Source organism: Alosa sapidissima, chromosome 9 (genome assembly GCF_018492685.1).
Source record: "Alosa sapidissima isolate fAloSap1 chromosome 9, fAloSap1.pri, whole genome shotgun sequence".
In the NCBI taxonomy this organism is placed as follows: Eukaryota; Metazoa; Chordata; class Actinopteri; order Clupeiformes; family Clupeidae; genus Alosa; species Alosa sapidissima.
This window is the reverse complement of record NC_055965.1, coordinates 9,015,080-9,041,629: the sequence shown is the minus strand read 5'-3', so window position 1 is coordinate 9,041,629 and position 26,550 is coordinate 9,015,080. Positions and strand designations below refer to the sequence as shown.

The window sequence follows — 26,550 nt, the reverse complement described above, 5'->3', positions numbered from 1 at the left end:
CACACACACACACACACACACACAAAGGCAAAAGCTACAGCACACATACGCAAAAGCTAACACACAACACCCACATCGACACACACTCTAAGAGCCATGTAGTGTTACATGCATTTTTCAGGCAAGTCTCATGTTAATGCCACACAAGTATCCAAGATGCCCTCTCTGTAGTGTTGAGATGCAGCTGAGACTTTCTAGGCTAAACAGTCCCGAATAAACAGTATTAGGGAACAGGAGTCAGGATATTTGCGACTAGCCATGCACTGTTGTCATGGAGCGTTACATCATAAGGCTTACATCACGCCACTGCCACTGTGTCGCACCTGGTTGGCATGGGGTAACAAAGTGTCATCTTGAAGCGCTTGATGTGGCCAAGCAAGCGAAATGTTAGCATGGCATGCTAACTTCTACCAAACTTGCTGGTGTGTGGAAGGAGTGAGTCCACACCTAAACCATTAATGCGGTCTCAAAAGTACTAGTAAAGTAGCTAACGCTAACATTATGATTGACCTTTATGAAGCTAACAGACATTTAAGAAGATTTCCAAGCAGGTCAGCTTACTGTGAATAATGACACTGAAACACGTCATATAGCTAATAGCCTGGTCCAGAGAGACAGCTACAGCCTCCAGCTTTTAACAACAATCGAAATGCTTGAAAATAATGTCCCACTTGGGACATCTCAATGGCCATTATTGCTTCCACAGTACACCATTGCACTTCTAGTTCATATTAACCATGACATGTCCCTTGAAATGTTCTGACACTTGAATTAGCTTAGTGCAGTTAGTGTCTCAGATGTGATGAGCATTGTCATGCTAAGATTCTAAGACAGCTAAATATTTTACTAATATTTTAGAGGTCTGTGTGGGAGAGGGCAGGACATCGTCTCCAAGGACAGAATCAACTGGACTCGTGTTTGGTGGAACTAACGGACGGAGAATTCCTGGTGCATGCCCAGTGTTGCTTGGGGTAATTAGCTGCAGAAGTATTAGCATATGGATCTCCAAATGTTCTCGAAAATGGATCCACAACGGAGGTGTTTTGGTTGGTGCCGTCGGTTCTCAATGTCAGATGAAAATCCTGGAGACTCGCAGGAGCACCGAGGGAGGCATGTTGGGGCCCGCACAGCAACAGGAGCGTCTCCATGGTGACACTGCATGGAACACATCCGCTCCCTCTGGTAAGAGAGTGAGAGGTAGCCTACACTCATTCATTTCTGTGTGTATGCGCCTGTCCATGTGTGTGTGTGTGTATGTGTCTGCATATGTGTACATCAGTGTATGTGAGTGTGTAAGAGTATGTGTGTGTGTGTGTGTGTGTGTGTGTGTGTGTGTGTGTGTGTGTGTCTGCAGGCCTCCCATACTCTGGATGACACTGAACGGCAGCGACAGCCAGAAAACCATCCGAGGGGCAGTAATGGCTGACATCAGCACGGACGCAATCCCCCTCGTCACACTGACATTCAAACTCGCATCATAGCCAACGCAGACAACAAAAAAAGACAAAAAAAAGGAAAAACAAAAAGCCCCACATCCCCCCTCTCTTCTATAAAGGTTGCTTATTTCATATCACTTCCCCGGCCCGACCAGCCACCCAGCAGGTCAGCCAGGCCCATGCGGAAGTGTGGGGACACTCTAGTCTGGTCTGGTCTGAACCTCTACCCTGACTCGACCACTCTGTGAACGCATGCCATCATGGTGATGTGCTAAGGAGGCGCTGACAGAGAAGTTGTCATTTAGATAGATAGGTATCTATCTATCTATCTATCTATCTATCTAAATGACAACTTCTCTGTCAGCGCCTCCTTCATTTGACTGAGTTTGATACGAGAGCTTGGTGCAGCACCCAGGTGTTTTAAGAAGAAGAAACACATCCAATATCACACCGCACATAATGTAGGCACACAGTGTCTCCTCACTCCCGAGTGAGCGCACTTGTTTCTTTCAGTAACGTTTCCCACCTGCAGGTATTCTTCCTCAGGTGCCTATCTGAAGGTGGAGGTGCTGGGTGTAGAACCGGGGAGTTTTATCAGCCTGGTCAGTTTGATCTACCGTCTTCCCTGTGCTGTGGATTTGACACTCAAATAGCCTACAGTGGTCTTTCCCTTTTGGGGACTGTGGTGGACTGAGCCATAAGCTGATATCTACAGTATTACTACTGAGGAGACACTGAAGTACAACACCTCACCAATCCCAGGCAGTCCAACAACGGTGTATGCTATTGCTCAACGTGTCCATCAAAGTACATTCATGAGGAATCACAATGAAGTACTAATATTATCTCATATTCACTAGATAGCAGATTTATGAATGAACAATGGGAGAAAAAATTATGTGTAGCATTTATATTTTTGTTTAGTATGAAATTAAATCTACTAAACAATACAATGTGAATAAAGGGAATAGGTCTGGATACTTGTTGAACGATATACATATGTCACTGCTGTCGGCATATAAAGAGGAGACCTGTGAGCAGGAGGCAGCCCAGTGGCATGGGACTATGAGATGGAGGCCAATGGAGGAGTAGACCTAATGCCGTTTGGAGGAGTAGACCTAATTCCAATGGAGGAGTAGACCTAATGCCGTTTGGAGGAGTAGACCTAATTCCAATGGAGGAGTAGACCTAATGCCGGGTGCCAATGGTCGTAAAACTACATTTGTGGAGCAACCCAGTGAATCAGATTCCAAATGTAATGGGCTCATCCTGGGGCACCTTTCAAACAAGTTTCCTGAGTCAAACTGGACACAGACAAACACACAAACCGCACTGAGAACATGACAGAGGGAATGTACAACTCACAAAGAGCTGGTTCTGACCACTTTCGTTCAATATTTGAGACACTAGAGTGGACCTGGAATGCATTTTTTTTTTTTAAGTATTTCAATATTCTTTATGCTATAAAAGGCCATTTTATTGTTCCTTGGAAGGTGACCTAGTACTTCTGGCACTGAGAATTCCAACACATTCTAGAGTGGAGCTGAGGGAAGCAGTGTGGAGGGAGGGGAGGTACAGTGAGCCCTGGACAGCATCAAGTGGACGGCAAGTGAAGAGGGTAGTGCATTGTGCAGCATCTCTCCACACTCTACACATTTCTATGTGTGTACTGTATGTCTGTCTATGTGTGTGTGTGTGTGTGTGTGTGTGTGTGTGTGTGTGTGTGTGTGTGTGTTTCTAAGTGCCTGTACGTGTGTCTGCAAAAAAGAGTGTGTGTGTGTGTGTGTGTGTGCGCGTGCATTGTTCTGCTGTTGCATAAGATTACAGAGATTACACTGCTACTGAGGCTGAAGGACAGTTTCAGGGGTTATGAGCACTGACCCAATATGACAGATACAGAAAGAGTGAGAGGGTAGAAAAAAGAGGGAGATAGAGAGAGTGATAGAGAGAGAGAGAGTGGTAGAGAGAGAGAGTGATAGAGAGAGGGAGAGAAAGAGAGAGAAAGGGAGAGAGTGAGAGAGAGGGAGAAAGAGAGTGATAGAGAGAGCGAGAGAGAGTTACTACCACTCCAATGTCACCATTGTCTGAAAAATTATCTAAATCTTTTTTCTGTCTAAAAGTAAGAAAAGCAGGAGATAGACTGAATAAGATTTGATAATAAGATTTGATATAGGTGGCTGTATACATGAATGAGTACATTCTATGCATATGCCCTATGTATGTGTCACTATGTATATATCGCCACAATATGTCTATGTGATTGCATAAGTATCTATGGATGAATGTGTAAGAATGTGCATGTGTGTGTGTGTGTGTGTGTGTGTGTTGGGGGGTGGGCAGTAAGGGTGAGTCATCATCGGGGCCCTCTGGGTTCTGTTAGCTTCTGCTACCACACACACACACACACACACACACACACACACACACACACACACACACACACACACACACACACAGATACAACTGAACATACATACTGCATGCATTTGCAGGCATAGTTGACACACACAATGGTGTCTTAACCACAGAGTTAATAACTAATTAGTGAAACATCACGAGGCAAAAACTAACACATGACATACAGTACAGTATAGCACACATATAATATACTGCCATAGAAAGGCATATACAACACACTATATTCTATTAGCATGTAGTACTTTTACTTACACACATACAAACAGATGTCAAAACACACACACACACACACACCCACACACACACACACACACACACACACACACACTCATTTTTTGAGATGGAGCAGTATTTCACCAAAGAAGCACCAATCCATAATCAATAAGGGTACTGACACTATAAAACTCAATTTGACAGCCTGGCCAAGGGTGTGCTGGCTTTTGACAAGCGATGAAATGGATATGCTATTGACTTTGACCAGAACTGGGTTAGTCCAATGACAACGCCATACGACTCCATATAGTGCAACCTGTGCTATGGGGGTGAACTCCAATACCACATTATTCCCATTACCGGTACATGGGAAAGACACTGTCAACAGGAACATTCATGACTATGTTGGAGCAGTATATTGCAGCAAAATGGCACTGTCATTTAACTGAGTAGGACACAAACCTGTGTACTCTAAGATGTCAAGAGCCCTACCCCTAACCCAAACACTGTTGATATATGTGTTTTACAACGTACATAGTGCCTTGACGTACTGAAATTCACTGTAGAGTTTACCCACTTCCTTTAAATACTGAAATGTATCTAATCGTTTACATAATTCCTTTACATACATTCCACCTACTCTAGGCATCTCAACCATCTTGTCTGTGTACAGTAAGCGAGAAGCGAGGGGGACGCAAACATCTAATTATGCACAGTGCAACTGCTGGAGCGGAACGGGCAAGACGCATTCAACCTAAACCGTATTTAAAGGCCCCCACTGTGCAGCTGAACACAAATGCTCCGGCCGCCTCCCCTGTGCCTTGTTGTTGTGAAAAACTCTCTCTTCCTCTCTCTCTCTCTCTCCCTCTGTCCCTTTCTCTCTCTCTCCCTCTCTCTCTCTCTCTCTCTCTCTCTCTCTCTGAGACAAGCGAGCGAGCGAGAGTTTGTTCCACAGATAGCTCTGCGCTGCTGCCTATGATTCACGGGCTCGCGACTACGGAGCGCCTTTTTTTAGCAGCTTTCTGTGCCGTGACGTCAAATGTTGTGTGCTATTTCAGGCTTTTGGGTGTCATAGCTCCTTTGCCTATCATGTTATGCTCATACTGTAATACCCTGCTGAGCCCCCCCCCCCCCCCCCCCCCCCACCCCATACACACACACACACACACACACACACACAAACACACACACACGAAGACACACTGGTGCACGCACACACTTTTGTCCTCGGGGCTGAGGGTGCTGTGTGTCGCGTTTAATGTCTTCCCTCGCTGATTGGCAGAGAGGCTGTGGATCTGTGGGCGTTTGTGTTCCTCCCCCACTCATCCGTCTCTTTCCCTCCATCTGAACATCTTTTTTTCTTTTTCTCTCTCTCTCTCTCTCTCTCTTTTTTCCTCTATCTATTTGTCATTCTGTGAGTTAGGGAGGCGAGTCACCAACCAAACAAAAGCGACAGCCATAACAAAAATATGGAAAAGAGAGGGAGAGAGAGAGGAAAAGAGAGAGCAAGGAAGGAAAAAGCATCATGTGAGTGTGTGTATGTGCTTATGTGAGATTGTGTTTGTGTGCGCATGTGTGTGTGTGTGTGTGTGAGTGAGAGAGAGAGAGGGAGAGAGAAAGAAAGAAAGAAAGAAAGAAAGAAAGGGGAAGACAATGAGCTAGAGAGACTGAAAAAGGGAGGAAGGGACAAACTGTGGCAGAAGGGATATAGAGAAAGGAGAATGGAGAGAAAGAGATCAAGAGAGAGAGAGAGAGAGAGAGTGGGAGAGCAGTACAGGAGGAAGAGCCAGGCAATATTACCTTAGAAACTCTTGATAACACACACACGTTCAGTAAAGTGACTATCTACCTTACAGAAAAATGTCATCCTTCCACAGCGCTCAACTGTGTGTGTGTGTGTAAAAACCCTGCCCCGCTCTACCAGAGTTGACTGGCTCCTGCACCTAAAGCCAGGCGCTGCACATAACATGTGAGCGGCCTCGACGGCCAGCCACAAACCATTACTGGGAAAAGGCACCACACACTGCTCTAACCCAGGCCTCCAGCCCCGCTCCACCTCCGCTCCAGCCCCGCTCCACCTCCGCTCCAGCCCTGCTCCACCTCCACTCCACCTCCGCTCCAGCCCCGCTCCACCTCCGCTCCAGCCCCGCTCCACCTCCGCTCCATCTCCGCTCCACCTCCGCTCCAGCCCCGCTCTACCTCCGCTCCAGCCCCACCAGTGGCCCCCACTGTCTCCCTCTGGCCTGAGTAAGGAGTCCTGGATCTTGCCTGATGCAGCAGGCCCCTCTCTCTCAGGCATGGCTGGGGTGGACCAGCCCTCGTCCGTCTGTCTGTCCGTCTGTCTGTCTGTGTGTCTGTGCCATGTCTGGAGTTATGTCACCGTTCCATCTGTGCTTTAGCCCTAACTTAACCTTTTTGAAATTCTCTCTGGCTTTCCTCTCCTCCTCCCCATGCCACCTCCTCCTCATCTCTCTCTCTCTCTCTCTCTCTCACCCCTCCCCCACACACACACCTTCTTTCTCCTCTCCATATTTTCTGGACAAGACGGTTTGTCCCTTTAAAATTATGAAAAAGAAAAGTGCCCTCGGGCTAAACAAGTACTTGTCGGTTTTTTGTGTGTGTGGTTGGAGTCACATTCACACACATGTTTGCATATAGGCACTGCACAGGCACTGGACAGGGGGAGGGGTGGTAAAATAAATAGAAAAGCATAATAATAGTCTAGGGTGTGTGTGTGTGTGTGTTCCTATGTTTGTTGGTAGTGCTCATGAATGTTTGTGCAGAGAATTAACGCATGAAGGAACATTGATTGCTTGTGGAGGCATTATACTCATGTATGTTTGTATGTATGTGTGTGTGTGTGTGTGTGTGTGTGTGTGTCTGATTGTATGTATGTCTGCCTTGTCTGCTTTGCCAAGAGTCTTGCTCCCACACACCTGTTTTAATTAAATGAGATTAAAACCCAACAAGGGGAATAAAAATCAATAAAAAAAGCAACAAAAGTGCATTCCAACAAAAGCTGCTCACCTCAGCAACATTTAAAGAGAAGAAGTGAGAGTGAGAGAAAGAGAGAGAGACATAGAAAGAAAGTGAGACAGAGAAAGAAAGAGAGAGAGAGACAGAGAAAGAGAGAGAGAGAGAGAAAACCAGGAAAGGTGGGGGTGGAGAGAGGAAGCAACAGCATGACAACCTGCTGTACACCTCAAAGACACACACACACACACACACACATACACACACACACATAATATAATATAATAGAGTCACTGCCAAACTGCTTAACATATACCAAAGCCAGTGTAGAGAGTGCTATTCACCGCTCTCTACATTATCACAGTCCTTTAATCTCTGTGAGAATCAAAGCGCAATATATACAATGCCCCGCTCTTACACAACACTCTATTACCAACAACACATCCGCAGATGCATGTATATTATTAGTGTGTGTGTGTGTGTGTGTGTGTGTGTGTGTGTGTGTGTGTGTATGTGTGTGTGTGTGTGTGTGTGTGTGTGCGCGCACTTGTGTGCGTGTGTGTCTTTGTGTAGGTGAACATGAGTGTGTAAGTATACTGTAGGTTTGTACGTGCATCACATGCAAAGGTGGTATATGTAATGGGACGGTGGATTTCCATGACGACCCCATACAGTCATGTGACTGATGACTCCACAATCTTTACATTATGCTCAGGTCCTAAAGGTCACGTCTTAATGGATGACTCACACATTGAACCATCATACACACAGATACACACTTACAAACACACATGCATGTATGCACTATGCACCCGCACCCACCCACGAACACACCCGCACCCACCCACACACACACACACACACACACATTAAAATGTACATCACAGTATAATGGGAAGCATGGAATTCTAATGGGATATTTGTTTAAACATAAATACTTCTGAAGAGGGAAACACAGCTTGCTATTACTGTGCTAATAACAGTATGACCTGGAAATATTTCACATTGCACAAAAGGTATCTTCAGTAAGTACTGTAAATCTTTTTTTCTGTTATGGGAGGAATTGGTATAACTTAGTGCTGCCACTAACGACTAATTTTCTAACGACTAATCTTTCGACTAATTTTTCGATTAGTCGACTAATCTAAACGACTAATTTTTTTAAAAATCAAGTGTTTGTTATTTTGTTGTGTCCGTTTTATTTTGAACTCAACTAAAGGGAAAACGTAAAATATATATCACCCTTCTTTTGTTAGAAGCTGTATTAATGTAAGTAAACTGTTCAAAAACATTATGTATTAAAAAAAACACCCATTTAAAATGCTACCTTATGTCAGACCTTTGTCAGACCTTTGATAGACTTTATTTGTATGCCAGTGTTGCCATGGACATAGACAACTTCTTTGACCTGAGGCCCGGTCATGGCATACTTTGAGGTCATAGGGCCCACCTACATGAACCCATCCCTCATCAAATTATCATTATATCACATCAAAATTATTACGCTATATTGTTATACATGCACTTCAAAGCAGCCAGTGTTTAAAGTGCTAACATTGTGCACAAAAAGTTTGTGAAAACATGCACATCAGAGGACTGCTTTACTAATGTAAAATGTAATAACAATAGTTTCATTGTTTTTTGCATGGTTGCATGAGAAATACTTCTCAAAACAACAGCAATTATATGGGTGTCATCGTTTTGGGATGTTTCCCTCATGCAAGCATCATACACTGGTAGGCAAATGGAAAGAATATTGACATATTTAATTATGCCACAAGCTTTTGGCCACGTTATTCAAATGACTATACAAGACTCTAGATGTGTTATAGTCTGTGCTCTGTTTTTATGGAAGTTGCATAAATCCACATTGTTCTATTAATGCTAATAATGAAATAGCCTTCCAATAATATGAATTGGAGCTTTGCTACCAACTTTATCAAGTAGTTTCAGTTTCTCTCGCGCATTGAATGAACGCTCATACCACCATTTAATTGTTTGCCTCTATGTTTGATGACACCAAATTAGCAAGTATTTCCTACTGATTGCAGAAACGTTTGTTTTCTTTTTCTGTCGGTCCACGGTTCCTTGATCAATTGCGCAGCAAATTATCAGATGAAGCCCCGGGAATAATTTCACTCCGCGACCAGCAGTGTCCACGTTACGGCCGGTGCTGGTCCGCGCTGCCCATAGTTTGAGAAACGCTGGACTTTGAAAGGCGACAGGAGTTGAGGACTTTGCAAATGAGCCTAACATCAGCATGTTCAAACCAAGTAGGCTACAGGCACTTTGCGCGTCTTACCACATAGGTTACCTCACTTTATCAGTTGGCTTGAACGCTAAAAAAATGTGTCTTGACTTATTGACTATGGGAAATGACGCGCACCTTGATTGTTGATATCACGGGCGGCGGCATGTTCGTTTTAACGTTTTTTTGTATGAATGAATTACAGTAATGACATGTCGTTGCGTTGTCAACGTGAGACACTCTTCACTTCATTTATTTCAATTTCCACAATACTATATTACTCAGAGTCTGGACTAGCGTAACCTACTAGCTTAGCTCCCCCCACTTAGCTCTGCCTAATAATGAATTGCGCTGAAAGCAGGCAGGCACGCAGCTTTGCTGCTGGCGTTAACAGTTTGCGTGCATAGCAGGGTTTAAAGCATGACTGCCAAAGTCTTAGCAACCTGTTTAACATCCAAAGACAGTCATTGTACTTTTCAAGAGTTAATAACATAGAGTTAATATAACATTACAGTGAGCCGTTTGAGACCAAAAATAAATAGGCGGTCAATAGTAAAACGACTCTAATAGTAAAACGACTGAAAAAATGGCCGTCGACTAATTTTCATGGTCGATTAGGTCGACTAGTCGCGGCAGCAATAGTATAACTGCTTCTGCATTTGTATCTTCTCGTTTACATGGACACATTGATACTCTGCTAGCTAGCAGCATTTACCTGTGTGCCAGTACTCATCAGAATCCATACCTTAGGGCAATTTCATACTGCATGTTTAGAAAAGTATTATTTTGGGATGTTTTTCAACCAGGGGGACCTGGTGACCTTCTCAAAGTAAACGGTAACACTAAAGTAAGAGGCTACACTGAGATTCTGGAGGAAAAGGTCAGGCAGTGTGCAAAGAGACCTGCGCCAATAGGCATCATTGGACCACTAAACCATGCAATGATCCAAAACATACAGCCAAACAAGTCAAGAAATGGTTAACAGAGAACAATGTCATATTTTAGAGTGGCCCAGCCAGAGTCCAGACCTCAATCCGTCAAAAAAGTGAGTACAAGGCCAGGGTGATGGCAAATAATCGTTTCTGCCTCAAAACCCGGATTGCAGGATAAAACCCGGATAAAAGGTACGGTCTACGATCATTGTGGAGACATGGAGCAGCTTGGTACGTATTATAAGAACCATTTTGAGAGCTTTGATTGCAAATAAAGATGTTTCCAGTGATTATTTAAAAAGGGTATGAATAATTGTGGACACGCCATTTTTTCATTAAAATTTTAAAAACGTTTATTTTTTGATTCCATGTTTCTACCACATTGTCTTACAACCTATTGGCATGTGGCAGTGTCATTCCCAGTCAGAACAAACATATTGGTCAAGATAAAATCAACATTAAATCAATATTTGCCAGGGGTATGAATAATTTTGGTCTTAACTATACATTGTACCCTTTAGACCCTCCACCTATATACAGTATGTGAAATGGAAACGTTCCCTCTTCTGCTAGCCAGCTGCTGCACAAGGTACAGTCCACTAGTCCACAGGCAAGTGCTATAAACCATCAGTGCTAGGCTATCTGTTGTGGCTCTGCATATCGATGTGTAGCTCACTCACTCACTCACTTTCAATGCTGTATGGTCCACTCCATGGGCCTTTTCCCCTCCAGACTAATAACACAGCCTTGCCCTCCATCACATTTAGCAAGAGCTGCCCACTGAGAGAACGGGACTCTCAGCACATGGGATACGCTCTTGGCACCAATGCACTGACCTCATGGACCAAGCAGATGAAATACTGAAGTTTTAAAATGGCCACAATTACTTTTCTCTCTCTCTCTCTCCCTCCCTCTCTCTCACATAAGCTTGCTCAACCATCCCATTCTAACCTCCTTTCCTCCCTCCCCCCTCTCTCATTCTCTCTCTCTCTATCACTCCATCTCTTCTTCTTCTGTCTCTCTTTCTCTCTCTCTCTTGTTCTCTCTCTCTCACAAGCTTGCTCACCCATCCCATTCTAACCTCCTTTCCCCCCTCTCTCATTCTCTCTCTCTCTCTCTCTTCTTCTCTATCCTTCTCTTTCTCTCTCTTTTGTTCTCTCTCACTTTCTCTCTCTTCCCTTCCTAAACCGCCTCCAGCAGAATGATTAATTTGTGGCTATTGATTTCTTCTCCTGAGCTGAGAGAACGAGGGACAGAGATAGAGGAAGAGAGGGGAGAGGGTGAGTGTGTATAAAGAGAGAGGGAGAGAGAGAGAGAGAGAAAGAGGGAGAGAGAGTGGAACGCATCCAGTATTCAGTGTGGTATCTCGCTGCAGCCTTTTTTATCTGATGCTTGGGTTGTGTGTGTGTGTGTGTGTGTGTGTGTTTGTGTGTGTGTGTCTGTCGCCTGTTGGGCGAGAGTGTATGTTGGCCAAGAGTATATTCCTGCTGATATCTGTGTGTGTGTGTGTGTGTTAGATTTGCTGTTGGGAGTAAATGGAGGCTGTTTCTGTGTCATCGTTCCACTGTGTTCACAGTCATATGTTATGTTATAAGTCTCACTACCATTAGATAGCAACTGGTAGGTCAATTACAGTCCATTCTATACAGTGTGATGCTTGAGCATCCAAGTTCCGAAAACAATTAAAAGACCACTCTTTTCCCTACATATCACATGTCAGCTGGGTCACATTAGCAAAGAATTCCACAGAAACCTCTTAGCATAACCGCAATCATCTCATGAATCTGAATAGGCCCATAGGAGACATCTAGCTACAATTCCTATGTCATTAAACAATTGATTATGATATATATTGCATTGATTAGCCTTTCAGCAGCTATCAGTAGCCCATAAGCGCCTATCATAAACATTCTTCATTCAGACAATTTAGGTCACACCAAACCCATTGACTGCATTTGGTTCACTAATAGGAGAACATGGAAATATGCTAAGCAGCAATACGCTAAGCAGAGCAACCATGTGCTCGAGCAGACTGCTTTGTGGCTCTGCGGCTATCGCTGGCACCCAACAGGCTGGGATGAGGCTCTGCTAACAGAAATGTCGGCTAATGCTAAACCAAAGAAGAAGAAAAAAAAAACGAAAAAGGCTCCAAAGGGAGTGGAGCTATGCTAGCTGAACCAGGGCATCTCAGCGCTAACATCAGGCTTCAGCCTGCACGTGCCCACATGACATGGCTCTGTAGAGGCCAGGCAGAGGGTAAGGGGAGCACGGAGGGATCGTATTAGCGCTGCAGACTGCAGCTCCGTCTCTTGGGGTGGGGATAGGGATGGAGGGGTTGGGTTGGGGAGGGGAGGGGGGCTAACGCTTTGTTAGCCTATTAACCTATTTAACCGAAGACGCTAGCCGCGATACGAATCCAAAGCACTTGACCCAATAAAGTCCCTTCACAGCTCTTGCAGCACACTGACTGCACACACCATGGGAAACATTAGAGCTGCAGCCCATAGAGACCGAGAGGGAGCTGTGTGGGACCGCAGCAGAGAGACGCAGAGCAATCTGAAACAGCGACTGCTTCCCTCACAGATCACAGCGCCGTAACTGTACAGGTTTCACAGGGTTTTATTTGGGACGTTATACTGACTGTGGTTGACAGGGGGAAAAAACAACAATAGTGGCACCCCCCAAAACACAAGAGCACACTCTAATTTCAGAAGCGCTGACAGTACTTTCATGTTTAAAAGTCCTAACTAAAAGTGCAAAACAGAAAACAAAATAGCTCTACAAGCATCATCCGTTGACAACTTCACCAATTCCCCCAAAACACAATGGGTGAAAAAAAACAAGCTATGCGGCTATGTATGCATCGCTGGACACTTCCTCTACCAGTCTACTGGCCACTATCCTTCTGATGACCGCTGACCAATAGGAGCAGCACACTCAGCAGCCCCCATGTCTTGTCTGTGTGAAAAGATGGATAGGAAGTGTGAGTCCAATTCCTCTTCAGATTTATTGTAATGTTTGTCTTATTCATCCGCACAACCACACACACACACACACACACCTCACCACTCTAGCAACACTCACACAGAGACTCATTACTCCAAGAGGCAAAACAAAAGAGAAGGGGGAAGAAAACCAAGCACAAGACTGTGTGTGTGACAATCAACACACACAAGGACATCCTCTTGCTTTTAACACACACACACACACACAAAGAGAGAGAGTGAGAAGACAAAAGCCTAATAGGAGATGAATAACAGAGAGAGGAGAGATGCGTAGAGAAGGGAGAGGGACTATAGAACAGGTAAGAGGCCATGTTTGGAAGCGGCACAGGTGCGAGAGGAAGTAGGGAGTGCAAATCAGGACAGCATCGGCCGAGAGCGCCCAGAATAGAGCAGCGCTGGGTTTCGCTTCTGTTTCCTTTTAAATCCCCTGCATTGGTACAGCATCGCCTCAGAGAAAACCTCCCAATTCCCTTTCTTTTTTTTCCTCCGCCCTTGAATGGAGTGAATTTTCAACCGACCATCAAGCGCTCCGTAAAAAATAACTTAAAATGATTTGATTTGAAAAATCCATTCAAAGTTTTTTTCTATCACAAAAAGCTGAGAAAGACATCTGAGCATTATCCCCGGAGTTTGATAACTCTTCCTCTTAATTTACCCTTTCCTACGTTTTTTTTTTTAAATAACTTCAAATTCTTTAAGACAAGCTGACACTCTTAGTCAGCAGAACGTAAATGGAGAGTGGCAGTGGCGGCATGGCAACAGAACATGTCAATCTACCATTCCCATGACAACATTCCCTGTCAACCAGGTGTGACTACACACAGCCAACTGACCTGGAAACACATGTGCCCTGACAGTTCCCGCCCCTGCTGCCGAGACTATGGGGAGAGGACAGGACAGCAGCGGTCCCCTGCTTTACGGGACGCACCCTCCATATCTCTCCCCCGAGAGACGGCTTCTGCCCCCCCACTGACAGGTCTGGGATCAGACCAGGTGCTGATGTGGTTGGGGGTGGACGGAAGGGCAGAGGTGTGGGCAGGCGGTGTATGCTGCTGTCAGAGGCGAGGTTAAAAGGGACGACAGCAGAGGACTCGTAGTGACACACCCAGGGCCCCACGAGGGCTACGCCGACAACAAGAGAGGCCCATTGTCAGTCTGAAAGGAATAAGTGTGTGTGTGTGTGTGTGTGTTGTGAACTCAGAAGAGCTGTGTCTGTGTGTCTCAGTTAGGGGTTGTGTGTGTGTGTTTGTGTGTGTTGTGAACTGAGAAGAGCTGTGTGTGTGTCTCAGTTAGGGTGTGTGTGTGTGTGTGCGTGTGTTTGTGTGTTGTGAACTCAGAAGAGCTGTGTGTGTGTCTCAGTTAGGGGTTGTGTGTGTGTGTGCGTGTGTGTTGTGAACTCAGAAGAGCTGTGTGTGTGTCTCAGTTAGGGGTGTGTGTGTGTGTGTGTGCGTGTGTTTTCGTGAAGGTTTAGCATCAGTATTCCACATTTGTATACCTCTCTCTTAAGCAGGGATCACATTGACCAGTAAAACACTGTATTATCCTAATGCTACAGCAACATTGAAGACAGTGTCTACTCACTCTTATGGGGAATAAAACACTGTATTATCCTAATGCCACAGCAACATTAGGCCTTCACATTATTTCCAAATGAGAGAGAGAGGAGGGGTACATGGAAGTAAGGGACAAGGGAATAATAGACTGGAAACATCTTTGTTATCCAGTCTGTTTCTACCAAGATGGACACCTTCTCTCTCCAAACTTCTCTAGTGCACTCTATGGGCCTTCATTCCTTGTTCTTTTTCACTAGGGTACTGGGATGGCAACCACACACACACACACACACACACACACTTTTTCACTGGGATACAGGGACGGCAACAACCTCAAACGGCACCTTGAATGCTCCCTCATGCACTAATGTCCTCCATCCCTCTCGCAACGCTGGGCAAAAGGCTTTTTTTTTTCGCAGGCGCAGTTTAATAGCGGGTCATCTCTATTTTTAACCTGAGCTACAGAAAGAGGGAGAAACAAAGAAGAGGACAGGAGGAGGCAAGGGGAGGGAGGAGGAGGAGCAGGGGAAGAATGTGTTTCTTTTCTTTCTTTCTTTCTTTCTTTCTTTCTTTCTTTTTGTGTACCCTTTTTTAAAATAATAATGTAACGCTCTATTTCCCATGACGATGTGCAGTCACACAAACAAGACACAGATTACCAAGATTGACGCACAACATCTTCTGTGTCAAGACTAAGTATTACCAAGAACCAAATATGCGTTTGTGTGTGCCTGTGTGTGTGTGTGTGTGTGTGTGTGTGTAGCATTACACCATGGTTGCCAAGAACCTAGTTGCTTGTGTTGTGTTCATGTGTGTTCAGTGAGTGTGGCCACAATGTTCTGGTTGGAGAGGGGCAACACAGAAACTGAGCAACAGCAAGAGACCCAATTATCTCCCAAAAGATGCCCCCGTGCTATGCACAGACTCCACCCAGGGCTTGGTTCTGTCGCTGTGTTCTGTGTGTGTGTGTGTGTGTGTGTGTGTACTCGGAAACAACACCAGAGCTACTCATCGAAGGTGTGACCCCCTTCAATTATTTTATGCATCGACCGCAGAGATCAATACATTACACGGGCCTTTACATGTGCGATCCAGCCCTCCCACTCAGCCTGTTGTGCCGCCAGCCAGCCAGCGCTGAGCCTGAGCCGGGGGGGGTTGAGGGGCGTGGAGCGTGGTCTGACCCTTCCCCTTTAAACTCGGACCCACACCCCCCCCCCCACACACACACACACACACTGGTCTGGTCTCAGTGTAGACCACACTAGACTGATGGGGGTTTTTCATTCTCTCTCTCTCGGGAAATCCCTACTGATGTATATATGTATGTGTATGTTGCATAAGTGGCATTACATAATGACTGAGATGCTCTCTCTCTCTCTCTCTCTCTCTCTCTCTCTCTCTCTTTCTCTCTCTCTCTCTCGCACGTGCCTCTGAGTGGGAGAGTGGGTGTATGTGCTCCCTCCTACGAGGAGCATTTCTGCTTGTACTCGTATTGAATCAGGTCCCTGTAATTTAGCATGAACTGATAACAGGGTTATCCTGCACTCATCTCAATACTCAATACTCATACTCAAGGAAACACACAAAGCAAAAAAAATAAATAAATGAATAACATCTTATAAATGTTAGCTGTTGTTATAGTGTATGTGAGCAATAATAAGCATATAGGCTGCCAGCCGTGGCATAGTGAAACATTTGTCAGCGTGTGTAATGTACGTCTGTGTGTGTAATCTGTGTGTAATCTGTACATCTGTGTTCCTGCCTTCTCAGGTATGTGTCCCTGAAAGAGACATGAGAGGAGCAAATACCACAACACACAGAGACACAGGGAAGTGCAGAGGTACACGATTAGTACACAGGGAAGTGCAGAGGTACACGATTAGTACACATGATTGCATGGCAGACATATGGCGAAGACATCAATGTGTGCAGATGTGATACATATGATCATCTGGCAACGTGCATTGGGCATTTATCTATGCATAGTTAGAATGGAGTAGAGAACGGAGAGAGAGACAAAGGGGGAGGGGAGAGGGGAGAGGGAGAGAAAGAGAGGGAGAGCAAGAGGGAAGGATTTTACAAATATTATATCAGATTCATGACACAGGCAAATGTCTAGAATTACTAATTGCAGTCGGTGAGTTACAATGCAAAAGTTATCCAATGAACACAATCATACAAATGCCGACATCGGTCCTAGACCGTCAATCACACCAGGTGACACTCACAGCCACACTCACAAGAAAACACACATACACACACGCAGGCAGGCACACACACACACACACACACATACACACTACCCTGTTTCTTGGCTCTCCAGATGCCACTGGAATTAGGGTCAGGCCTTGCCAGCACCTCTCCCACTAGGTGCGAAGAGGCATCTGTAGGGGTGGGAACGGCTCACTCTATCCCCCCGACCACTTCCACTGTCCAGCCCTCTGGGCTACAGCGTCTGCAGGACCCATCTACACTGACCCTTCCAGCGGGAAGCAGTCAGGCCTGACACTCCCGACATCTCACATCAGGATTATACACACAAACACAGACACACAAACACACCCTATGCACCACGTGGTAGGTCGTGCAAGAACTTCACTGTGACTTCAGACCTGGCATCCAGAAGGCTTTTGAAAACTACACTGTAAATCTTGAAATTAAAAAATCTTGAAATACAAACAGACCAAACAGATATGACTCCACACAAAATAATAACTCAGTTAAAAAATACTAACTCGATTACACATAATAATTGCCACACAATAAAGACACAGTTTCGCCTCTAACCTGCACAGGTGGGACAGGAAATAAATATGATGAAATCACTGCAGTTTACTAAGGACTGGTTTACTATACTGCTTTACCTGCTGACGAGAAATCAGGCAGTGGACACCAGAGCAGCCAGAGAGGAGGGGGTCCAATTATAGGTCATTAAAATAAACAAATGATGGGGATTATTTATTGACAAAAACCAGGAGATAATAATAAATAATAAATACGATAGTAAATAAGATAATAATTGCATGTTTGACGAGCAATCCCATCATTGATTAAACTGTTTATTATACAGAGGTTAATTCTTTACATTGCAATAATTACATATTTTAATTATGTCCCAACCCCCCAATTCCACATCAAGTCACGGATTAATTGCCTAACAGTCTTGGCACGTTCCAACTCAAACTGGGAACTGCAACTACTGAAAGTGCCTACTCTGTCCTGTCTGGTTCCGGCAGAGGTTGAGTGAAGACAACGATTTCAGAGTAGGAACACAGCATTAAAACCTCATCACCTCGGCCTGTCTACCCATTCCAGTAGCCTGCCTTTGGTAAATTTAGACAGTCCTTTTCTCCTCAGCAGGCCATTCCAAGTGCTTTAACAAGTTAATGCCTCAGATAGCCGTTGGCACTCATACGCACGGTCAGTGCCAACCTACGCTGTCGGTTAGGTGCACTTTTTGGGGTTTCAGTGTCAGGCTCAAAGACACTTTGAAAAGGTTAGGAGTAACTAAGGGGCTCAAACCGGCTGGCCCTCTTCTGAAAATGCGGCCTGGTGAAGTGAAGTGTGTGTGTGTGTGTGTGTGTGTGTGTGCTCGTCGCAGGTGGTGCCCCTGACGGCCATAAAAGTGCACTCTGACAGAGAGAGAGAGAGAGAGGGAGGTAGAGGGACAGAGAGAGATATAGAGCGAGTGACAGAGGGAAAAATGGAGAGAGAGAGAAAGAGAGAGAGAAAGAGAGAGAGAGAGAGAGAGACGAGCGATGACTGTGACACTTCCCCTTCACTGCCGCATGGCCCCGGATCAGAGGCACTGTATCACATGGGTCTACATGGATGCACGCACACACACACACACACACACACACACACACACACACACACACACATTTACACATGCACAGACTCTCTCTCTCTCTCACACACACACACACACACCATAACCCTACCACACACCATAAAAGTACACTCTGATAGAGAGAGAGAGAGAGAGAGAAAGAGAGAGAGAGAGCAACCACAAGCTTGCACAATATCTGATATTGATTCCCATGGCCCTTTGTGTAAGATAAAGATAGATCGTAACAGATTCTAAAAATAAAACAGGGGTGCACAGCAAATGCAATGCAAGAGAGCGTGGAGCAGGAGGTGGACAGCAAATGCAATGCAAGAGAGCGTGGAGCAGGAGGTGGACAGCAGATTCTTTACAGCGGAGCGTCTGTGTCCAGCCAGCCCGCATGCTGTTATTACTCCATCAGCACGGGCCCTTCTGCAATAAAGGCTTTACGGCTGCGTCCCGGAGCAGGGAGCAGAAACGCATCAGACAAGTTAGCATCCCCCTTTCCTTTGCAATATCCTGGAAATTAAACACCTACTGCAAATAATAATAATAATAATAATAATAATAATAATAATTATAATAACAACAATAATAATCTTTATCGTCCACTGTTGTGGAACTTTGTCTTTTGATTGCTCTACAGTGTCTGTGCCCAAATATATATATTTTATGTTCAATTTAGTGATTGGGTGTGAACCTGAGATCTAGTCTTTAATCTCTATGCCTAAAATAACCCCATTCACTATGCTGAAGCTTCCATATGATTGTGCAGCACTGTAGATAGGACTGAGTAGGAATTACACCTCAACCTACATATCAGCACTATACTGCTCAGTTTGTGCTATTAAGGATGATGGATGCACACATCTGTGTATGTCCATACACTAACACAGACAGAAACAGAAACACACACACACACACACACACACAAACATTGCCACAGAACATAACCATAAAAGTACACTCTGACAGAGAGAGAGAGAGAGAGAGAGAGAGAGAGAGAGAGAGAGAGAGAAATAAGCAACTGTAGCAAATCTTCCCTTCATTACATTTCCCTCCATTGTCTGAGAAAAACCTTGCCCAACTTTGCTAGTCTCCCTGGGTCAGTGCCAGGGATAATAGTATTCTTTAACTCCAGCCTATAATCCTGTGTGTGTGATGTGGGTTTGTGTTTATTTTGGCTGTGTCATAATACTAGCTAAAGCCGGCATAGGCCTCGGTCATTGGCCTCACTGGCAAACAAGGGCCGGATAATCCTTATCAGATCTGTTTATTTTTTTTAAAAAACACACACACACACACACACACATGCATATACTAATCCAACCCCCAAGCGGCACAGTATGCTGACACGCAGAAAAAAATAACTGTACACACACACACACACACACACACACCTGAGTCTGACTGTGTGTGTCAGATAGCCCTGTTTAACCTCAGTCTCACTCGGTACAACCTGTGAGAGAAACAGAGAGACTGAGAGAGAGAAAAAGAGAGGGGGGGGGGCATGTCCTTGTCCAATCATGTCTCAGACAGAAAAGATCACCACCTCCACAGCAAACTGAGGTGACATTCTGAACAAAAGGGCGCTTTCAACAAATGACATTAAAGCGACATAATGCAGTTTACCATTTGTAAGGTCATTTTTGGAAACAACTAGTCATTATGACATCCTTAAGTTAATTTAGCTGTTACATGGTCACGTGTCCATGACTCATTCAGACTTATTCAGACATCATTCTCAGTTTTGAGCTGTGAAAAACCCTGCAAAAAATATAACAGCAATTTTTACAGCCAAACATTGCCAAATGCTGTAAATTATACCTAAATATAATGATTTGTCAAATACACAGCTGAAATTCTTAATTTGGCTAGTTAGCTTTCATCAGTGCCAAATGTGCTCTTTATGGTCACTGCGTGCCACGTTTGTGGGCAGTTGGCTAGTTAACTCAAAAACACGGACAACACTCTGCCATGTCTCTTCAGCAATGTTATCGCGTCAGTAATGTGTCTGTGCACTCACCTGCCAGGGACGGTTGTCTTTATGTCTACAACAGCACTTCTGCAGCCAGGATAGAAATGCCCAAATCGGCCTGCATAATGTCTGTATGCCTCCTGGTCCTGGACCAATCTGTGTTTATAATTCTCAGCCTGTGTCTGTACCTGTGCTCTCAAAAGCATGACACACACACGCACGCACTCATGAATTTATATCCCGGTCCATTGGCAAGTCATAGATTACAGCTGATGGATGTGCCATATCCTCTCACTCGTCTCCATGTACACACACACGCACGCACGCATGCACACACACACACACACACACACACACACACACACAGGCTGCTGGAGAGGTCTGGGCCCACCACTGGACCTCGCTATGTTGCAGGACGCAACAGGGTGTTGGCACAGCCACGGTGTGTCCCATTACTCCCACTACACTCTCTCATACACACACACACACACACACACACACACACACACACACACACACACACACACATGCACACACACACACACACACACACACACACACACACACACACATACACACACACCTGCAGGTTCAAAACTCCTCTTCTTGCCCCCTACGGTTGGGGCCCTGCCCCAGTCAGGTGGCGCCTGGCGGGCACTAATCACCTCCATTCATCTCAATCAGAGGGGCCTGCTGGTGGATGGAGGGCAAGCCAGACAGACACTGAGAGATGAATGAATGGGCTTCTGTGTGGAATGAACAAATGAAAGAAAACAGACACACGCGTGCACACACACACACGCACACACGCACACTCCCTAAAAGTGAGACACAAAATGCCACAACGGCCAAGGAAGACGCCGGCTCCAAATGTGAGGGCTCAAACTAAAACACACACACATAAATACACAGACACAGACACAGACACACACACACACACACACACACACACACACACACACACACACAACTTTTCTAAGTGCATTTGAAGCAGTCACAGAGAGGCATGAATAATAGATAGGTGACACATGCTTTTGTTTGCTCCGTTTTGCCGTTGCTGGAGAGGCGCTCCTTGACGCTGTATAAAATGCCCTCCTCAAAACGCTGTATCCCTGCATGGATATGGTTCACACACACACACACACACACACACACACACACACTCTCTCACACACACACACACACACACACACACAGCCAAATGCACTGGCATGTAAGGCCTACGCTTACACACTACTACATACACTCCCATAACCCAAAACCTCCCTTAACACATTTCAGAATACCCGTCTTCTGAGTATGATTATGTCTTTGCTTGAGATGCAGGACTGACACTGATAAAGAATGTAGAGATGATCACAGTCAGCAGTCTAAAGGGGGGGGGGGGGGGGGGGGGAGCGCTGTGAAATGATCACAATATGGCTGCATTACGGTGTTACAGTGTTAACTCACTGGGATGGATAGAGCTTGCTACAGAAACACACAGGTATAGAATAGAATACCAAGAACAACATATGAGATTAAAACATCAATCTGTCAAATGCAACAGAGATTCAGAGAGAGAGAGAGAGAGGAAGGAAGGGATTTCCGATTTCATGTAATCAGGAGTGTGGGTTTGACTAGTTACTAGTCTAGTCAGCTCACACACACATGTGCCCACTCGTTCAACAGGGAGGGGGGGGGTCTATACCGTGACAGGCATGCACACCCACAACTAATCCATCAATCAATAGGCCTGGCATCCGCAAGCGCAGGAGAGAGAGAGACAGATGCCCCCTCATTCTGGCGTCTGTGTGTGTGTATGTGTGTGTGTGTGTGTGTGTGTGTGTGTGTGTGTGTGTGTGTGTGTGTGTGGGATGTGAAACAAACTGCCGACTGGCCAGACCACTCAATGTCAGCTCTTTCCACCCCGTCAGGACACCGTCAATCCACACACGCACACACACACACACACGCACACACACACACACACACACACACACCTCAATCACCTTACTACAGTGTCCACCGCAGCTTTCTAACTCCATCCAGACATCCACTCAAACAAGCACACCCCCCCCCCCCCCAACCCACGACCTTCAACATGCCACCACTGACCGGGCACTGGTGCTGAAACTGGGTCTCTCTCCGACAGCTACACACACAGAGGAGCTGCAACTTGGCCCCAGAGAGGAAAGGGAGGGGGCATTTGCCCAGGTCCTGGCCCCTTGACATAAGCGTTGGCAGGTTTTTGACCACGTAAGTGTACAGTTGACCGGCACCACCGCCTCCGCCCCCTGACCCCTGGGCAAGTGGGTCAAAGGTCAATTACGTAACGACGGGGCCGCAGCGCATAGCCCTCTCTTCCTGTCTCATTGGTGCCACAGACAACAAGGCCCCCGATCAATCCTGTGTCGAAAAATGCCCGGCGAACGGCAGCAAAAGCACAGCGCCATGGCACGCACGCCATTGACCAGTGCGCACGCTCTGCCATGGGCGTAAGTACGCACACACACACACACACACGAGCACACGAGTGCGCGTGCACACGCGCACACCACACACACACACACACCATGTATTTACTACAGAAACTGATCAGACTGATGTCTGACTGAGTCTATGGGCATTTGCATTATGCAAGTGTGCAAGTGTGTGTGTGTACATGTCTGACATCCGTGTGCATAGATGTGTGATTCACTGTGTGTGTGTGTGTGTGTGCCTGTGTAGGTTATGGGTCTGGTACAACATGAGGACATGGCACACACATGCTCTCTCTCTCTCTCACTCCCACACACACACACACACACACACCCTCAGACTGCACACATTCCACTGGATGCTGACCAACTTTTATCCACAGCTTCCATACACTGGCCCAAGACAGAGGGCAAGATAAGTAAGAACAAAGATAGAATGAAAGAGAGAAGGAAAGTCTATGATAAATTAGAGGATTCAGTTAACAAAGCATTTAGAAGTACTCTAAGACCATCAAATAACCTCCTTCCAACCACTTTTCCAAACATTCCAGAAAATGTGCCTCTTTGGCTCAGACATCCACTTATTTCAGAGGTAGACCAGGCACCTCAGTCTATCAAAGACTATCACACACTGACACAGCCTTCATCTCATGAATACTGCTCCTGATGAAAGGCATTTTCCGGAAACCGCCGGGAACCCAGACAAAACAGGCTCTCCGCTGTGAAAATTAAATGACAATCTGTTCGACAAAAACATCACAACACGACCGGAGCCGCGAGTGGAGTTAGTATCGCATGGCCTCCCTCTCGCTGGTGGGAGGACGGCAGCCAAAACTCAGCGCTTCCCCCGTCCAAAACCTGGCCTACCGGGGACCAAACATCACTCACATTACCCTAAGTGCTGTAAAGCATGTCAGGAGACCTGGAAGTCTGTATCCACATGCAGCCTTTTGCCCTCCTGCCAAGCAACAGGGCGAGGAGAGCCATTTCTCCTCAGTGCAAGTAGCTAATGATTGTGGCAAGACAGTAACTTTGGGCCACAGATGTAGAAGTGCATCCAATGGCCTTCAAATGTGTGCTGTGGTAACTAATTTTAACTCATAGTGTGCAATATGTTTTTTTCACTGAAGACTGTTTTGTCAGTGCCACTGAATAAAACATACAGGTCAATTTCCGACATGCACAGGAAAGGTGTCAAAGTTGGAGATATAATTCACGTTTTTATCAAAACAGTTCAGTAGCCTATGGAGTATACTCTCCTTCTGTTATTTCCAATTAAGGATCCACTTCAGGCTATGATTCAGTGGCTTTGCTAAAATAACCATAGTATAGTCCTTTAAATGCAAACATATGCAGGCCTATATTTTATGAGTATGATTTAGGTGTCAGCATGGGTCTGAATAAGGTCGGCTCAGGTTGATCCTTACCTTCCAGGCAACACGTCCTCCACAGTCCCGAGTGTGTCATGACCTCCTCGTTCTTTTTGCTCGTCTCATTTTCGTTGTTGCTCTTGACTTTGCATACACCGCGAGAGTAGAGCCAATAGTCCGTGCCCACCGCAATGGTCATGAGACTGAAGGCCGCGAACGCGCCGACCGTGGTCAGCAGCATTTGAACCCCGCGGTCAAAAAGACCCATGTTTCCGCATTCCAAGAAAGGGGAACCCCCTTTCCTCTTGATGTATAGGAAATAAATATTTGTAAATTTAAGGGGACCAAAGCAAATAAAAAAAATTGAGTGTTTTTTTTTTGACCGGAGAAGGGCCGATAAGGGGCAAGGTGTCACGTGTTTGGATTCTTATGATTGTTTCTTATTACTCCAAGAGGGTAACAGAACGCACAATGAGTCAGGGTGTCTTGGGGGAATGCGAAATGATACAGGATGACTGGTAAGGGGATGATGAGGTAAATTTTTATTATGAGGTAAATTTAAGCGAAAAGACTAAATCTTCCTTCCTAGTACAACCGGTTGGGAATCACAAAAGTAAATCTACATCCGCGGCAAAGCATTACTATTCTCTACAACATGGCCCAAAATGCAATAAACTATTATTAGTTTTAGTAATAAAAATGTATCCTGTTCCAATGTAGCCTACATTAGCCTTAGGAAACAACTGTTGCTGTCAACAAACCCGTGATATATCTAAACGAATCAGCACCCACTAAATGTGATGTTGGGAGGTTTGTAAATGCCAAATTAAAGCAGACAGTTGACATTTCCACATCTCGTTTTCATGAGGACATCAGGACGTGTCTAGTGGTATCCTCCATGGGGCTAATGGCTAGCTTGTGTTCTGTGCTATGTAGCGCGCTCAAATCAGACGGAAAGGGCTACCGATAGAGCTATACCGGGGTTAAGTGTAGTGACAAAACCCTAATAAATGTTTTCCCTCCGAAACACTTCTGAGAACGAAGCACTTTGTAAAACTACGTGAGTAACTGGCACACACTGTGTGTAGTCATGACGAAGACATTAATTGCAATGCTATGTAGGCAGCGTTTTTTTTTAACCCAACTGATTGAGCCGACGCATGTCTCTTTCTAAACATACATTTATCCAACGCAGAGGAGAAACAGGAAAACGCAGGGGTAGGAAATAACAGAGGTGGATGTTTTTGATGAAGATGGGTAAAATAAAGAGATCTATGGGAAATATGTTCAGGTGGCAACGAATAGATAATTAAGCGAATACATAAATACACAAATGATGAATTTTCCAAGGGACTGACATACTTCTGCTTAATAAAAACACATCAGTAGACTATGGAAATGAATAAGCCATTGATACAGATTACGATCAACAAAATCAAGCCAAAACGAATGGGTAAAATAAAAATAATGGCAAAATAAAAATGATTAAAAGAAAACAACCACTAGTTTTCCTTTTTTCTAAAATTCTGATCTCCAGTTTCCATAAGTGGCCCCTAGATGGTGAAAGGTTTCCACGAAATATGAAAAAATGATGCTAAAGGAAGAAGTACCGACGTTGAAGATCCGTGGAGAGCGCCGCGCTTCCAGCAGCAAGGCAAGCCGACCATCACTCGACATAGAGGCGAGCAGCAGAAGAGGAGGAGGGGGTAGCAGTGGTGAAGGGGGTGCCGCCGAAACCGCTCCTAGACCGGCTATCCAAATCCTCCGCGGCGGCGGTTATATCACACACCCACAGGCGAAACCAAAAACAGAGCCTACACGCATGCATAGCCCTTGCGCCATTTAGGAAAACACGGCGGCAAAACAAAACGGAAAGGCTAAACAAAATCACAACAGAGAGAAGGGAACAGCCAAATCATAAATGGCAAAAAAACAAATCATACCATCGCTCCAATCCTTTGCACTACGCGTCTCCCCGTCCCTCTGCACGCTGTGGTAAGTGCAAAGATGTGAGAGGAGGGGGTAGATGGTTGGATGGGAGGGAGAGAGAGAGAGAGAGACACAAAGAGGCAGAGGGAAAGAGAGAGAGAGAGGTGAAGCGGGTGAAAATCTCCACCACTCAGCTCTCATCCGAGC

General features: G+C 45.4%; 1 protein-coding gene across 1 annotated transcript in view; it reads right to left on the bottom strand.

The window, feature by feature from the left end:
• Window positions 1-26,404, bottom strand: part of LOC121719265 (voltage-dependent calcium channel gamma-2 subunit-like) — a 56,882-nt gene extending 30,478 nt beyond the window's left edge. Inside the window, exon 1 of the mRNA XM_042104735.1 lies at window positions 24,472-26,404. Coding sequence (XP_041960669.1) covers window positions 24,472-24,682 — 211 coding nt within the window. The 5' untranslated portion in view covers window positions 24,683-26,404. The remainder of the gene's footprint in view (window positions 1-24,471) is intronic.
• Between the last annotated feature and the right edge of the window lie 146 nt (window positions 26,405-26,550).